This window comes from Carcharhinus amblyrhynchos, chromosome 10, assembly GCF_965287045.1.
Source record: "Carcharhinus amblyrhynchos chromosome 10, sCarAmb.v2.hapA, whole genome shotgun sequence".
In the NCBI taxonomy this organism is placed as follows: Eukaryota; Metazoa; Chordata; class Chondrichthyes; order Carcharhiniformes; family Carcharhinidae; genus Carcharhinus; species Carcharhinus amblyrhynchos.
Window position 1 is genome coordinate 64,753,355 of NC_137333.1, and position 18,130 is coordinate 64,771,484.

The 18,130-nt window shown below is 43.2% G+C and overlaps 1 protein-coding gene across 8 annotated transcripts in view; it reads right to left on the bottom strand.

Annotated features, from left to right (window-relative positions):
- upf3a (UPF3A regulator of nonsense mediated mRNA decay) overlaps positions 1–10,221 on the bottom strand; it is a 111,840-nt gene extending 101,619 nt beyond the window's left edge. For 6 of the 8 annotated variants that reach the window (XM_080197210.1, XM_080197211.1, XM_080197207.1 and 3 more), the window contains exon 1: positions 10,079–10,221. In XM_080197210.1, coding sequence (XP_080053336.1) covers positions 10,079–10,195 — 117 coding nt within the window. In that variant the 5' untranslated portion in view covers positions 10,196–10,221. Of the gene's footprint in view, positions 1–9,354; positions 9,834–10,078 lie in introns of those variants that run through there. The other 2 variants (XM_080197206.1, XM_080197208.1) reach the window with 2 other exon arrangements.
- Positions 10,222–18,130: the final 7,909 nt, after the last annotated feature.

Sequence of the window (18,130 nt, forward strand, 5' to 3'; positions counted from 1 at the left end):
GCAGGTAAAATCACCTGCTTCAATGCTCCCTTCACGGATGAGCTCAACGCATTCAATGCATTTCGAGTAAGAAGTCAACGAGAGCACACCTCCATCCTGGAAGTCTCAGACAAACCTAAATCTGAGATCACCATTGCCAACGTTAAAGCAGCCTTTTCAAAAGTCAACCCGTGGGAAGCAGTTGGACCAGACGGGGTAGCCAGACAAGCACTCAGGTCCTGCGTGGACCAGCTGGTGGGGTATCAGCAGGCATCTTCAACCTCTCTTTACACCAACCTGAGATCCCTACCTGCTTCAAAAAGATGACCATCATCCCAGTACCAAAGAAAAGACAGGCAGCATGCTTTAATGACCATTGTCCGGTGGCTTTGACATCCATCATTAAGTGCTTTGAAAGATTAGTCATGGTATAAATCAATTCCTGCCTAGCAGACTGCCTGGAACCACTACAGTTTGCTTATCACCACAACAGGTCCACAGCAGATGCCATCTCCCTGACCTACACTCAACCCCAGAACACCAAGATAACAAGGACATCTATGTTAGACTCCTATTCATTGACAATAGCTCAGCCATCAACACCATTATTCTTCTAAGACTCATCTCCAAACTTCATGATCTGGGGCTCGGCTTCTCCCTCTGCAACTGATTCTAGACCTCGTAACTCACATACTACAGTCAGTAAGGGTAGGCAACCACACCGCCTCCATGATCATCCTCAACACCGATGCTCCACAAGACTCTGTCCTCAACCCCTTACTATACTCCTTATGCACCTTGGACTATATGGCCAAATTCCCCTCCAACTCGATTTTCGGGTTTGTTGATGACACTACTGTTATGGGTCAGATCTCAAACATTGGTAATACGAAGTACAGGGAAGATGTAGAGAATCTGGTGGACTAGTGCAACAACAATAATTTCTCCCTCAATGTCAACAAAATGAAGGAGATAGTCATCAACTTCAGGAAGCATTGTGGAGGGCATGCCTCTGTCTACATCAATGGGGATGAAGTAGAAATGGCCACGAGCTTCAAGTTTTTAGATGTCCAAATCACCAACAACCTGTCCTGGTCCCTCCACGCAAATGTAGTAGTTAAGAAAGCCCAACAACGTCTCTACTTTCTCAAGAGATTAAGGAAATTTTGTATGTCTGTTACAACTCTCACTAACTTCTACAGATTGACACTGTCTACATTTCCCACTACCCTGGAAAAGCAGCCAACATAATCAAGGACCCCACACACCCCGCACACATTCCCTTCCACCTTCTTCCATCAGGAAAAAGATACGAAAGTTTGATGTACCAACCAATTCAAAAACAGCTTCTTCCCTGCTGCCATCAGACTTTTGAATGGACCTACCTCACATTAAGTTGATCTTTCTTTACACTCCAACTATGACTGTAACACTACATTTCGCACCCTTTCCTTTCTTTCCCTATGTACAGTATGCTTTGTTTGTGTAGATGCAAGAAAATCACTATATACTAATACATGCGACAATAATAAATCAAATCATTGTATGTGAATAGCTAAAGAGCAGAATGGCCAGGAGAAATAAAGAAAAAAACAGGTTGATACCAAGAGTAATGTGTATTCCCTGATGGGATGTACAGCAAACTAACCCTATCTATCCCCATCCCAAAATCCCAGCCCACTCATTGTCAGAAACAAAAGAAGGGCAACAGCTAAAATCTGAATTGTGAATTGTTAACATTAAAGCCAAGGTTTGTAAGACGCCAAGTTGAAAGAGGGAGTGAAATACATATTGTCTTACACCATCTTGTTTATCTTTGGCTGACACACAATAACCTTGGATATAGAATTGGGAGAAGTATGAAATGTAGTTGAAGATACTGCTGACATTCTCAAGAAGATCAAGAAAATGATTCACCAAGCTACATTTTAAAAAAACGAACATTTGGAAAAGATTAGCCTCATTTCAATGTTTCTTCCATCAAAGATCCATGCTGTTTATTTAACAGCTTTTGTGAACACACAAATAATGACGGATAGGAAAAGACCCTCTGTTCCATCCAGCCTGTCCCACACAATTATGTGTAGTTATGCTCTCCCCACTACCCCAAAACATGGCCTCCTGGGACAGCAGAAAAGTGGACATCCCAAATTTTACAAAGTTCAAAATTTTTATTTGCATGGAACATCCAATTTAGACAGAAGACTTCATAAAGAGATAAAACATTTTTATTCAAGTATTCTTCAAGTATCTTCACTGTTAAAATTCTCCAAGTCATGAAAAATCAACTTTTCCTACCTATCTATTTGAGCCAATTTCTGAAAGCAATAATCTGGCAATTAGGAACATAAGAACAGGTACAGTCCATTCAGCCCCTCAATCTTACACCATCATTTAATTAAACCATGGTTAATGTGAATCTCATCTCCAAATCTCTTGATGTCTTTAATCAACAAAGTATCTATGTATCTTGGTCTCCCATAAAGTAAGAACAAATCAATATTACTATTTTGTACTAAAAATATCCAATATTTTCTGAACAGAAGCATTTAGCTTGTTAGTTGCCTATTTTTTCAGAAAATCCAGCAAATGGGAAAAAAAATGAAAAATGTCTGAATGCTTCAAAAAATGTACTTACAAAGAAGGATCAATGTTTGTTTTAACATTTTTACACAAAGCCTCCAACTTTAAGTATTTTGACAGCTATACTTCCCTTTATCTTAAAAGTCCCATGGGGCCCGCAGATCATTAACCAGTCCTCTATCCATGCTAACATATTATCCCCAGCTCCATTAGCCCTAATCTTTTGTATAAACTTTTCATGTGGCACCTTGGCAAATGCATTCAGGAAATGCAATAAGACATGTACTGGTTCCCCTTTATTTACCCTACAAGTTACATCCTGAAAATAATTTAAAATTGCCAAACATAATTTGCCTTTTGATAAACTATGTGAAACTGTGATTTTCCAAGTATTCTTTTAAGATAATAGATTCAAGCATTTTCCTGATATTCATGGGATTCGCACGTGTTCCTGATGCATGTGCATCTCTCACAGCTGGAGAGCAGGCACAGTCGAGGTCACGCTGGAAACCAGTGGGAAGACCAGGTAAGTGATTTTTAATCTGTTTTAAATGTGATTATTGGGCCCAAGACTAAATTCTCCAGGCCCGATAGCATCTCCCACATCGCCAGGGTTTAGAATAGCTCCCCACTTTTGGGCAACTAGCGCGAGACCAGCTGGAGTGAAGGGGGTAATTGGGACCCTCCCAGGAGTCGGAAAGAGGGTGGTGCCCCCTGGCATGGGCACCCTGGCAGTGCCAACCTGTGCCCCAGTGCCCAAAGGGCAAAGTGCCCATGCCCAGAGGGTATCTTGGTACTGCCTGCTGGGCATTGGGCAGTGCCAAGAGGGAGACTGGGCCTGATTGTGGGCAGAGCCTAGGGGGCGATCGATGGGAGTGGGGGGGTCCCATTGCCACTCTGCATTGGGATTGGTCCAGGGCTGAAGGGAAGTCAGCAATTGGCGCGAGCTGCTGAGAGGTGAGGGGTGTTTGCCTCCTGTGGGGTGTGGGTGAGCTGGAGATTGCAGTGTTCTGGAATGGGGGGATTCAGGGCTGGCCCGGGAATGCTTGTGTGGGCTGCGATCAGGCCATGGGGGTGTTGCGAGGTGCAGCACTGTGAGGGTCCTGGGCTGGCCAGTGATCAGGAGGCTGAGAATTCAGGGCTACTGCGCATGCGCAGAGTTCTGGAACTGTCAGACTCTGCCATGAATTGGTCCTGCCCCCTTACCTTTTGATGATATTTACAATTGTGATCTCTGCAGTGCACAGATTCAAGTCTGAACTCCCACTGAAAAACAATTGTGTATTACATTTTTCCCACCAATTCAGCACTCAGAATTTTTTTGGGAGAAATGCCCCCAGTGGTTAATCAGTGTGACGACAATAATTTCTCCCTCAATGTAAGTAAAATGAAGGAGATAGTTATCGACTTCACAAAGTGCAGTGGAGAATATGCTCCTGTCTACATCAACAAGGCTGAAGTGGAAATGGTCGACAGCTTCAGGTTTCTAAGTATCCAGATCACCAACCTATCCTGGTCCCTCCATGCCAACACTATAGTTATGAAAGCCAACCAACACCTTTACTTTCTCAGTAGGCTAAGGAAATTCCACTACAACTCTCACTAATTTTTACAGTTGCACCATAGAAGTAATCTTTTCTGGATGTATCATGGCTTGGTATGGCTCCTGATCTGACCAAGGCTACAAAAAAACTACAATGGGTTGCAAACATAATGTGGATGTGCTGGCGTTGGACTGGGGTAAACACAGTAAAAAGTCTGACAACACCAGGTTTTAGTCCAACCGATTTATTTGATAGTAAACTCACAAGCTTTCGAGGGGACTCCCTCTTCGTCAGGTGAATGGAGAGTTCTGGCCTCGGACAGAGCATATAAAGCACAGACAGTTTAGAGATTAGACAGTTTAATCAGTAATTCTAATCAGTAATCTCTAAACTGTCTGTGCTTTATATGCTCTGTCCGAGGCCAGAACTCTCCATTCACCTGACGAAGAGGGAGTCCCCTCGAAAGCTTGTGAGTTTACTATCAAATAAATAGGTTGGACTAAAACCTGGTGTTGTCAGACTTTTTGCAAACATAACCCAGTCCATTACGTAAACCAGCCTCCCATCCATTGACTCAGTCTACACTTCTACAGATCACTTACCAACTTACTCAAGAACAGCTTCTTCCTTGCTGCCATCAGACTTCTGAATGAATCTACCTCGTATTAAGTTGATCTTTCTCTACACCCCAGCTATGACTGTAACACTACATTCCACATCCTCTCCTGTCCTTTTTCCCTATGTACTCTATGAACAGTATGCATTGTCTGTGTAGTATGCAAGAAACAATATTTTTATTGTATATCAACACAGGTGACAATAATAAATCAAATCAAATGATAACTGATATCAGGCTAAATGGTCTATAAGTCCCTGCTTTCTCTCTGGTTCTTCAATGTGGTATACTTTGCTAACTTCCAGTCTACTGGAACCAGCCTAGAATCTAGGGAATTTTAGAAAAGACACGAGTACATCTACTATCTCCACATCTGCCTCTTTTAGAATACTATGATGCAATCAGGTCTGGGAAATCTGTTAGCATTCAGTTCCTTACGTTCCTTCCTTGTTCTCTACTGATAATTACCTCTTGTTCCAACACTGTTTAGCCGTCTCAGTTACCCTCTATTTCTGATATGTAAGTTGTGTCTACTATGATGATAGAAGGGACCGCAATCTTACTGGTCACGCCGGCAGGGGGGAATCAGAAACCACTGAAGCCCCTGGGTATTCAGGGGTATGACCTGACAGTGCCCAACTGGCAATGCCCATCTGGCATCCTGGCAGTGCCCAGTTGAGCATGTGTGCCAGGGGTGTGGCTTGAGTATGGGTGGAGCTTTAATTGGAAAGGGGGGGCTATGCACAATAACAGGGTCTTATGCAGGATGGGGCTCTACAAGGAGGACGCTCTGCAAGTGGGGGGCAACATGCAGGGAGGTGCATAGGGGGTCCACAAGGGAACTCATCAGGAGGATGGTGTCGGGGAAAGAACATGCTGCCGATGATGCGGGGTGGGAGAAGTCTCCCAGTTCACAGAGATCAGGACACCTGCGCAATGACACCTGAATGCTCTGCAGCTGGTTTCCCTAGCAGCTTAAGGTCTGCGCTCCCCCCTCCCCTCCCCTCCCCCCAGCCCAACCCCAACCCCAGTGCAAATGTCACTGCTGCCACAAAAACTGAGTATGTGGTAAGATTGCAATGCCAACCTCGCCCAAAAACCAGGCGTGAACACACCCATTTTCAGACTTTTTTGACAGTTAGACCGGGATTGTCTGGTCATTCACACCCCACCACTGCTGCAAGTGAGGGTGGAAAATTTGGTGCTCAGCCGAATCTCCCTCTGTTCACTGCAGTGGGATTAGAAAATCCCATCGGTATGAATGGCCAGAAAATTCCAATCATTAGTATTTTTTTGGTAAGATTGAGCCCAAAATATTTCTTCAACGTCTCTATCATTTCTTCATTCCCTATGAAAATTTCTCCTGTGTCTGATTGTTTACTTTAGCTATTCTCCTTTCTAATATGTTGTCAGAGTTTCTTTTTTTGAAATCGTCAGTTTACTCGTGTTCTATTTATCAACACTTAGGCATTTGTCAGTTTCTAAATCACTCCCAATCATCAGACTTTTATCTACTATATTGTAAGCTTCTTCCTTTAATCTAACACTATCCTTAGTATGCCAAAGGTGGATTTTCCTTGTTGAGTTTTTGTTTTTCAATGTAACGTATTTGTGTGGAATATTTTGAATAGTTTCTTTGAATGTTTCCCACTGTTCATTTAACATTATCATACGACCATAAGACATAGGAGCAGAATTAGGCCACTCAGCCCATTAAGTCTGCTCCGCCATTCAATAACGGTTGGTTTTTTTCTCATTCCCATTCTCCTGCCTTTTCCCTAGAACCCCTGATTATAGAACTTATCTATCTCTGTCTTAAGGATACTCAATGACCTGGCCTCCACAGCCTTCTGTGGCAAACAGTTCCACGATTCACCACTCTTTGGCTGAAGAAATTCCTCCTCATCTCTGTCCTAAAGAATGATCCTTTAGCCTGAGGTTATGCCCTCTGGTTCCAGTATTTCCTATTCGGGGAAACATCCTCTCCACGTCTACTCTATCCAGGCCTCGCAGAATCCTGTAGGTTTCAACAAGATCCCCCCCTCATCCTTCTAAACTCCAACTATTACAGCCCCAGGGTTCTCAACCATTTCTCATTCAACAAGCTTTTCATTCCAGAGATTGTTCTTGTGAATCTCCTCTGGACCTTTTCCAAGGCCAGCACATCCTTCCTTAGATATGGGACCCAAAACCACTCACAATATTCCAAATGGGATCTGACCAGAGCCTTATACAGCCTCAGAAATACATACATTGTATTCTAGTAGCCCTCTCGACATGAATGCTAACATTACATTTTCCTTTCTGAACCTGCATGCTAACCTTAAGTGAATCTTGAACAATCACTCTCAAGTTCCTCTGACTTTCTAAGCATTTTCCCATTTAGAAAAGAGTCAATGTCTCCATTTCTCCTTTCAAATTGCATAATCTCACTTTTCCATATTGTATTCCATCTGCCACTTCTCTGCCCACTTCCCAATTCTGTCCAAATCATTCTGCAGTCCCCCTGCTTCCTCAATACTACCTGTCCCTCTATATATATTTGTATCATCTGCAAACTTAGCAACAGTGCCTTCAGTTCCTTCCTCCAAATCATTAATGCATTTTGTGAAAAGTTTTGGTCCCAGCATTGACTCCTGAAGCACACCATTAGTCATTGGCTGCCATCCTGAGAAGGACCCCGTTATCCCCACTCTCTTTTCTGCCAGTCAGCCAATCCTCTATCCATGCCAGGACCTTACCCTTATCCCCATGGACACTTATTTAACAGTCTCCTATGTGGCACCTTGTCAGAGGCCTTGTGGAAATCCAAATAAATCATGTCCACTGGCTTTCCTTTATCTAACTTCCTTGTTACCTCCTCAAAGAACTCTTAACAGATTTGTCATTCATGACCTTCCCTTGATGAAGTCGTGCTGACTCAGTCCTATTTTATCATACACTTCCAAGTACTCTGCGATATTAGTCTTTAATAATGGACTCAAAAATCTTGCAAATGATCAAAGTCAGGCCTACCACCCAAGAATTGCCCGTCTGCTGTCTCCCTCCCTTCTTAGTAAGAAGTCTCACAACACCAGGTTAAATTCCAACCAGTTTATTTGATAATAAACCCACAAAAGCTTTCGGGTTTTGCCCCTTCATCAGGTCTCAAACAGAGCATATAATGTGTGCCTTTTATATGCTGTGTTTGAGACCAGTACTCTCCACTCACCTGACAAAGGGACAAACCCTGAAAGCTTTTGTGGGTTTACTATCAAATAAACTGGTTGGATTTTAACCTGGTGTTGTGGGACTTCTTACTGTGTTTACCCCAGTCCAACGCCAGCATCTCCACATCATCCCTCCCTTCTTAAACAGCGGTGTTACATTCGCTATTTCATAGTCTTCTGGGACCCTCCCTGCCTCCAGTGATTCCTGCAAGATCACCACCGATGCCTCCACAATGTCCTCAGCTATCTCTTTTAGAACCAGGGATGTAGTCCATCCGGACCTGGTGACTAATCCACCTTCAGACCTTTCAGCTTCCCAGAACCTTCTCCTTAGTGATGGCCACTACACTCACCTGTGCCCCCTGACTTTCCTGGTATCTTCCACCATGAAGACTGATGCAAAGTAACTATTCTCATCTGTCATTGCTTTGTTTCCTATTATTACTTCCCCAGCCTCATGTAATGGCTATTTTTGCCTCTCTCTTACCTTTTATGTACTGAAAAATACTCTTATCTTCTTTTATATTACTAGTTAGCTTACAGTCGTATTTCATCTTCTCCCCCCTTACTGCTTTTTTTAGTTGTCCTCTGCTTGCTTTTAAAGGCTTCCCAATCCTCTGGTTTCCCACTAATCCATGCCACTTGTGTGCTTTTTCTTTTGCTTTTATGTTATCCTTGACTTCGCTCATCAGCCACGGATGCCTAATCCTCTCCTTAGCATGTTTCCTCCTCCTTGGGATGAATTTCTGTTAGGCCTCCCAAATAACTGTCAAAAATTCCTACCATTGCTGTTCCACTGTCTTCCCTGCTAGGCTCCCCTTCCAATCAACTCTGGTCAGCTCCTCCCTCCTGTCTTTGTAGTTACCTTTGTTTAATTTATCATTTTAGTCTATCTATCCAATCAACTTTATACTGCTCTTCCTTCATATCAATGTAATTGACTTTAAATTTAACGTTCTTGTCCGAAACTGGAGTACGTTGCTTTCAAACTTAATATGGAATTCGACTGTATAATGATTACTTTTTACCCCCAGCAGATTTGTTACTACTAGATTACGAATTAACTCTGTCTCACTGCACAATACCAGATCTAAGACAGCTTTACCTTAGTTTGCTCATGACATATTGCTCCAGGAAACTGTCACAAAAGTGTGCCACAAATTCATCTTTCATACCACCTTTGCCGATTTGATCGGTTCAGTCGCTATGCAGATTCAAGTTCCTGGTAATCATTACAATGCTTCTGTTACAAGCTCCATTTATTTCTTGCTCAGTGCTCACTTGTCCATCTGCAACAATTAGCCTGCCATTCTATAAATTTATAAATCACGCAATATTAATAAGCAACATGCCTTTGTCTACATATAATTAGTAAAATTTAACGTTACGCACAAAACGTGACATCTTCAGCAAATAAGCGTACCTTTAGAAACATTTTAATATTTATAGCTTAGGAGGCCCATCCAATCCGCGTCAGTCTTAAAAAAATCGGTAAAAAAATGCAATAAAGAAATAGGATGTTCTTATCTGCACAATGAACGGATTGCTAACAAAATGACAGCGGCATGCGATGTGAGACTACGGGATCGTGGTTGCAGAAGCTGTTTTTCTCTTTGGGGGAGGGGGGCAGGGAATTTCACCGCACTGAATCAAAAAAATAAACTGAACCCGTCCCCATGTCATCCGATTTACGATCACAGAAACATAAGCGCAAAAATGCACATTTATCTTGTTCCAGATGATGATGGTGGTGAAGTGAAGCCAGTTTAGCCATGAAAAGGACCAATGCCCGTTTCTGTATGGGGTTCGTTGGAAAATTTCTGCCCCAGCTGTGTGGAATATGGATGTGGATCACGCACAGTGATGATAATGGTTGATGATGAAGTGACTCTCAATGAGCAGGTTGTGCAAAGCACGCGGAACGAACAACAGCATTGAGGGGGGACGGTACAGCGGCGCGTGCGGTCCCAGCGCTCGAGGCGGCTGTCAATCACCGCCCGCTTGATCATTTTAACTCTCCCGTCACCATGGAAACCCCACAACGCTCTCCGAACGCCCCCCCCCAAACACCCCAGCCCCCGCCCCGCAACATAAAAACGGTTTTTCGTGCTTGAGGGCAGAAAGCCGGCAACCCGCGGCCCCCACACCTTAGTGAGCACCTCCTTTTTCTCATCTTTCTCTTTCCGTTTCTCCCCTTCCTCTCTGTCTCTGAACTGAATCTCCACTCGCCGCTCTCGCCCCTTGTTCTCTTTCTCCTCTTTCATCCCGCACTCTCTCTCTCTCCGCTCCCTCTCTCGCTCAACCTCTCTGCTCACGCGCACGCGCCACGCCTCGCGAGATCCCTCGCGCCCCCCAACTCCCCTTCCAGTTCTTTGATTGGCTGCTTCCTCCCAGCACCGCAGGTGCTTCTCAGAAGTTGGGGGTGTCCGTGTGGTGAGGTTGCGAAACGGAAAAGGTCCATCTAGCCTGGCACAGCTCACTGACATAACACAAACTACCCACACCTTAAAGCTCACTCAGCTCACCCACACAACACAGCTCACTGACAGAGCACACAGCTCACACACACATCACAGCTCACTGACATAAGATAGCCCAGTAAGAAGTCTCACAGCACCAGGTTAAAGTCCAACAAGTTTATTTGGTAGCAAACGCCACTAGCTTGCGGGCCTTTACCCCTTCGTCAGGTGAGTGGGGAGTTCTGATCACAAACAGGGCATATAAAGGTTTGTGATCAGAACTTCCCACACCTGATGAAGGGGCAAAGTCCTGAAAGCTAGCGGCATTTGCTACCAAATAAACCTGTTGTACTTAACCTGGTGTTGTGAGACTTCTTACTGTGTTTACCCCAGTCCAACGCCGGCATCTCCACATCATAATATAGCCCTCCCACACATCACAGCTCATCCACAGATCACACTGCTCAACCACACATTACACAGCTCACCCACACATCACAGCTCACCCACAGATCACACAGCTCACCTACACATCACAGCTCACCCATAGACCGCACAGCCCACCCACAGGTTACAGCTCACCCACACATCCCAGCTCACCCACAGGTTACAGCTCACCCACACATCCCAGCTCACCCATAGATCATACAGCTCACCCACAGATCATACAGCTCACCCACAGATCACACAGCTCACCCACAGATCACACAGCTCACCCACAGATCATACAGCTCACCCACACATCACAGCTCACACACAGGTTACAGCTCACCCATAGATGCACAGTTCACTCACACATCACAGTTCACCCACACATTACAGCTCATCCACACTTCACAGCTCACCCACACATTACAGCTCACCCACAGGTTACAGTTCATCCAGAGACCGCACAGCTCACCCACAGATCATACAGCTCAGCCACACATCCCAGCTAACCCACACATTCCAGCTCATTCACACACAGCTCACCCACACATCACAGCTCACCCACAGATCACACAGTTCACTCATAGGTTACAACTCACCCACACATCACAGTTCACACACAGGTTACAGCTCACCCATAGACTACACAGCTCACCCACACATCACAGCTCACCCACACTTCACAGTTCACCCACACATTACAGCTCACCCAAACATCACAGCTCACCCACACTTCACAGCTCATCCACAGGTTACAGCTCACCCACAGACCGCACAGCTCACCCACTGATCATACAGCTCAGCCACACGTCACAGCTCATACACAGATCACACTGCTTGCTCACAGATCACACAGCTCACCCACAGATCACATAACTCACCCACAAATTACACAGCTCACCCACACATCAGAGCTCACCCACAGATCACACAGCTCACACACAGATCACACAGCTCATCCACACATTCCAGCTCACCCATAGGTTACAAAGCTCACTCATAGGTTACAACTCACCCACACATCACAGCTCACACATAGGTTACAGCTCACCCATAGACTGCACAGCTCACCCACATCACAGCTCACCCACGCTTCACAGCTCATCCACAGGTTACGGTTCACCCACAGATCATACAGCTCAGCCACACATCACAGCTCAGCCACAGATCACGCAGCTCACCCACAGGTTACAACTCACTATAGACTGCACAGCTCACCTACACATCACACAGCTCACCCACAAATCACAGCTCACTCACACATCACACAGTTAACCCACACATCACAGCTTACCCACAGATCACACAGCTCATTGACAGATCACACAGCCCACCCACACATCATAGCTCACCCAGAGATCACAGCTCACCCACAGGTTACAGACCCACAGATCACAAGCTCACCCACAGATCACACAGCTCATCAACATCACACAGCTCACCCACAGATCACAGCTCACCACAGATCACAGCTCACTGCAAATCACAGCTCACCCATAGATCACACAGCCCATGCACAGATCACACAGTTCACTGACAGATCGCAGTTCAGCCACAGATCACACAGCTCACCCACAGGTTACAGTTCATTACAGATCACCAATGGATCACAGCTCACGCCACAGATCACAGCTCATCCACAGATCACATCTCACTGACAGATTACCAACAGGTCACAACTCACCCACAGATCACAGCTCATGCCCATCCCAATCCTACTTCACGTTCATAGGGAAAATACATATCTAGCTATCTGTTGGTCTATCCGTCCACCTGTCCGTCCTTCCATCTGTCCATCCACCCACCCACTCACCTACCCATTCATCTGTCCATCCGTCTGTCCATCCATCCGTTCGTCCCTCCATCTGTCCATCTCTCCATTCCTTCTGTCTGTCCATCCCTTCCATCCGTCCATCCATCCATCTATCTTTTGCTGTGCAGCTGTTTTGACATCTGCCTTTACTGTTCAACAGTTAATCATGGCATTAAAAAAAAGGAGCACTCAGACATCAATCACAAGTATAGGCTGAGAGGCGGTAGATTTAAAACTGAGATAAGGAAGAACTACTTCTTGCAGAGGGCAATGAATTTGTGGAACTTGCTGCCCCATAGGGCAATGGAGTCTGAATCATTAAATGGTTTCAAGAAGGAGATAGATATATTTCTGATTTTAAAAATAGGTTGAAGGGCTATGGGGAACAGAGAGAGAGATGGATTTGAGACCAGGGAGAGATCAACCATGATCTGATTGAATGGCGGAGCAGGCACAAAGGACTGAATTGCCTTCTTCTGCTCCTAATTCCTATGTTCCAATCAGAACTGAGAATGTTAAAAATTTTGCAGGTGTAACCAGTGTTGAGGTGGTGTGTTGCAATGAGTAGTTGGTAGAAGAACAGAAAATGGTGGAAAATCTCAGCAGGTCTGATAGCATCTGGAGAGTAGAGCCAATATTTCGAGTCTGGGTGACCCTTCATCAGAGCTCCAGCATCTGCAGTATTTTGCCTTTATCTGAGTAGTTGGTACACTTGTACCAAACTGCGACAGAGGAATTTATGATGCAACTCATCAATGATAATAAAACATGAAGTAAAGAAAATGGAAGAATAAAGATAAATTTTCACATTTTTGAAAACCTTATTTTAAGCTTTTAAATTTGTAATGTTTTAGGAATTCTTGGGAGAACTTAGAAGTTCAGCCCCTAGAGCTTGTTCCACCATTGTGTTTGTTCATAGCTGATTTGTATTTCATCTATTGTATATTTGTGATTCTGCAATTCTTAATGTCCTTGCTGAAAAGAAATCTGTCAATCTTAATTTTGAAATTTTCAATTGATATAGTCTAAAAACTTTTTGAAAGATTGAGTTTCAGCTCAGCAAGTAAACCAATGTTAGATCAATTTCATTGGCAAGGATTGCTAAGCTATTAAATCTTGTTAGTTCTTGACTGACCCATATTACCCAATGGTACATCTTCACATGTTGAACAACAACTTAGATTTATATAATGCCTTTAATATAATTAATCATTCCAAGGCTCTTCAAAGGAATGTTATAAGATCAAGTATCTTATAACAAGCCTTGTAAACAGCTATTAGATCAGATGATCAAAAGCTTGGTCAAAGAGGTATGCTTTGAGCAGTGTCTCAAAGGAGGCAAATAAAGTAGAGAGGTGATGAGGTGTAGAGATAGTATAAAGCTGGAGGTTAGGCAACTGAATGTATAGTCACGAATGGTGGTGCAAATACAATTGGGGATGAAAAAGATACCAGAATTAAAGAAGCACATTAGATATCCCAAGGATTGTGGGACTAGAGGATAACACAGAGATAGGGAGCGGCAAGGCCATGACAAAACAAGGAACACTGTAAATGATCTTTCTGCCTGAACCGAGATGCTGCCAAATAGTTAAATATGCATAGTTCATTAAACAGGTTAGAGAAAAGGTCTGAACAGAAACTTCATGCAAATTATTTACAAAATGAAGTGGCAATAATTTTATTTATTGATTTCTTCATTTGATGGACATACCTTTTTGGCGGCAGCAGCAGGGTAAATTGGCAGTAGATGGGGATGTACAGATTTCAGAAAGTGACGGACTATGGGAGCAGTTGATTGGTGAGTAAATTAAAGAGTTTAGCCGGTAGGAGAGCTCAAGCTGTGGTTTGCTCCTCCTGCTGTATGTGGGGAGCCACGCACATTTCCAGTGCTCAGGACCAGCATGTGTGCAGGAAGTGTGTCCGGCTACAGCTCCTGGAAACTTGCGTTTCAGAACTAGAACGGTAGCTGGGGACACTCTGGAACATACACGAGTCTGAGAACATTTGTGGATAGCACATTTAGAGTGGTGGCCACACTGCAGCTAAAGCAACTTGAGTAAAGAAAGAAATGGATGACCACTAGGCAGTCTAAGAGCAACAGGCAGGTAGTTCAGCAGTCCCTCTCAAATTGGTATTCCATTTTGGGGGCTGATAAGGGCATTGGTACCCTCAGGGAGTGCTGATAGAGCCAAGCTTCTGGCACCACAAGCAGTCTTGTCTGTACAGGAAGAAAGACAGAGAAGAACAACAAAATTAATAGGAGATTCTAGGTCAGGGGAACAGATAGGCACTACTGTGACTGTCAATACGACTCTAGGATGGTGTGTTGCCTCCCTGGTGCCAAGTCTGGGATGTCACTGAACTGTAGTGCATCCTGAGGAGGAAAGGTGATGGCAGAAGTTATGGTATATGATGGTACCATTGACATAGATAGAAACAGGGATGAGATCTTGCATCAAGAATTCAGGGAGTTAGGTAGTAGACTAAAAAGCAGGACCACTCAGTTGTAATCTCTGGATTACTCCTGCCAGCACAGAAATAGGAGAATAGCACAGATGAATGTGTGGTATAGGAGTTTGTGCAGGAGGGAGAGTTTTAGATTTCTGGGAAAGGTGGGACCTGTACGAGTGGGACAGTCTACATCTGAATCAAAGCGGGACTAACATCCTTGCAGACAGGTTTGCTAGTTCTGCTGGGAGGAGTTTAAACTAATTTGGCAGGAGGAGGGGACATAGACTGTTAACGGAATAGGAACACAGCATAATGTGGTAAAACGATTAAAACAGAGGGAGTAAAGCTCAGATTAAGTTGTCAGCAACTAGTTAGTGGTAGGACAGAAAGTATAATCACACTCAAGCAACAAATTGTATTTTACATCACGTAAAACAAACTGCAAAGCAAACAGAATCTATTCTCAAAGTCTTCTTAAAAAGAAAATTAAAACACAGACATGATGGAAACTAGCAAATTCTCCTGACAAATGCACCATATTTTCTTTAATAAAATGCAGAGAATCCTGCTCTGCCCAAGACCACAAGGAACTACAAAAGATCATGAATGTAGCCCAATTCATCACACAAACCAGCCTCTCATCCATTGACTCTGTCTACACTTCCCACTGTCTTGGTAAAACAGCCAGCATAATTAAGGACACCACGCACCCTGGACATTCTCTCTTCCACCTTCTTCCATCGGCAAAAAGATACAAAAGCCTGAAATCACACAGAAACATAGAACATTACAGCACAGTACAGGCCCTTCAGCCCTCAATGTTGCGCCAAGCTATGTTCAAACCCAAGATCAAGCTATCCCCTCCCTAATAATCCTGGAGTGCTCCATATGCCTATCCAATAACTGCTTGAAACTTCCTAAAGTGTCTGATTCCACTATCACAAAAGACACTACCACACCCCAACCACTCTCTGAGTAAAGAATCTACCTCGGACATCCCTGCTATATCTCCAGCCATGAACCTTATATTTATGCCCCCTAGTAACATCCACATCACGTACCCGATGGTCCATCCATCATGTACCAACTGACTCAAGAACAGCTTCTTCCTGCTGCTGTCAGACTTTTGAATGGACTTACCTCACACTAACTAAATCTTTCTCTACACCCTAGCTATGACTGTCACACTACATTCCGCATTCTCTCGTTTCCTTCTCTATGGATGGCATGCTTTGTATAGCATGCAAGAAACAATACTTTTCACTGTATGTTAATACATGTGAAAGCTATGGCACAGTCATACATATGATAGTCATACGTGTGACAATAATAAATCAAAGCAAATCAAATCAGAATTATATAAGGTACATGCAATTAATGCTGATCACTAAAAGTAGTGGCATCTCCAGGTCTGATAGACAAACCCAATCATTTATATTCTAGCTGGAAATTTGTCACTATTTGCAACCAAGAAAATATTTTTCAGAACTGATCTTTCACAGGCTTGTCTTGATAATCTGTGCTTGCATTATCACCTTCTCTATAATAGGTTGTCAATGGTCTTCAAGGTATGCTGTACAAATGGAATAAAAAGTGACTGTGGATTCTGTCTAAAAGAAGTGCCGCTGGAGTTCAGATTTTCCTGCTACTTTAGTCTTCCTATGGAAAAATTTGAACTCTATTCAGCTGCGGTCTTTTGAATCATCTCACCAATTCCTTCTGAGTCTTCTTGGTAAGGTCCCAGAAGCATAAAAATATTCACAAATCACAAGATATTCTGTAATTACTTAATGAATATATCTGATCTGTAATGCTATCTGTTCTTTGAATGCACTATCTGGTGTTATATTGCAAATTATTGAAGAGCACTTGGCCCCTCTAATCTCATCCAGGATTGTTTTCACCACGTGCTTAGTGCATAATTAAATAAATTTATTTTGTACCTCAGATGACAAGTAATGTACTTAAAAGATTTTTTTTTGTGTGCCTTTTATTTCCTCATCAATCTTGTTACCCAAAATATGATTATACTTGGCTAACAATCCCATAAAATGTAAGAAATTTCCATTGGACTTCTCACCCAGCTTGGAGCATATGCCATAGAAAATTAATCTTTGGTCTCTTTGAAAAATTACATTTAGTATATGTTTGAGAATTTCTTTCCATTTCTCCTAATCATCTGTAACGACTTCATCAAGTGATTACCTTGATTTATGACCTATCAGTCTCCATCTGCTGAAGAGTCATATTTGACTCAAATCATTAACTCTGCTTTTCCCTTTCCATTCTGTTTTATGCATTTCAGATTTCCAACATCCACAGTATTTTCAACATCCACAGTATTTTACCTTTATTCATCACATCTCTATCTATTTCATGTAACATTTCTTTTGACTGTAGTAGCCAGGAATTTGCCTAAACAGAACTGAACAGCTACAATATGCAGTCCATCTTATAGGCATGGCCACAGTTAGTAGAACTGCTGGAAAATTAGTTCTGTATTGCAATTAACAGCATGATGCATCACATTCAATTTTTTCTCCATTAGGAAGAATGGAGGGTCGAAATGCAAGAATATTATTTCCCTGTTATGAAACACAAGTCTACCTATATCATCTTATTTTAGGAGTCCTAGAGAATCTTCTTAGCAACAATGTGGAGTGGCTAAATTCATATTTTCCTTCTTTGCAGTCATTCTCCCCCTCCTGCCCTAGTTGGCCATTCTAATTGTGGAAAGATTAGTATCTTCTTCACTTTTTTCAACTCCAGACTGGCGTGTCTCCATTTTGGCACCAGAATGAGTCAAGTTGAATACTTCACCTCTCTCTGCTTCTGACTCTGCCACCTCTGGTATCTCCATGGTATCTCATTGCACTGAATTGATTTCCATCCAAACTATTTTAAAGTACTTTTTTCTTGCTCTTTGCTCTGCAGTTCTTTTTCTTTTTCCTCCTTTTTTTACATCTCACTTTTATTCCTGATTCCTTCTTGATTATTTTATACACTCACTAGTAATTCTGAGATTATTCAAAGTTCTGGCTTTC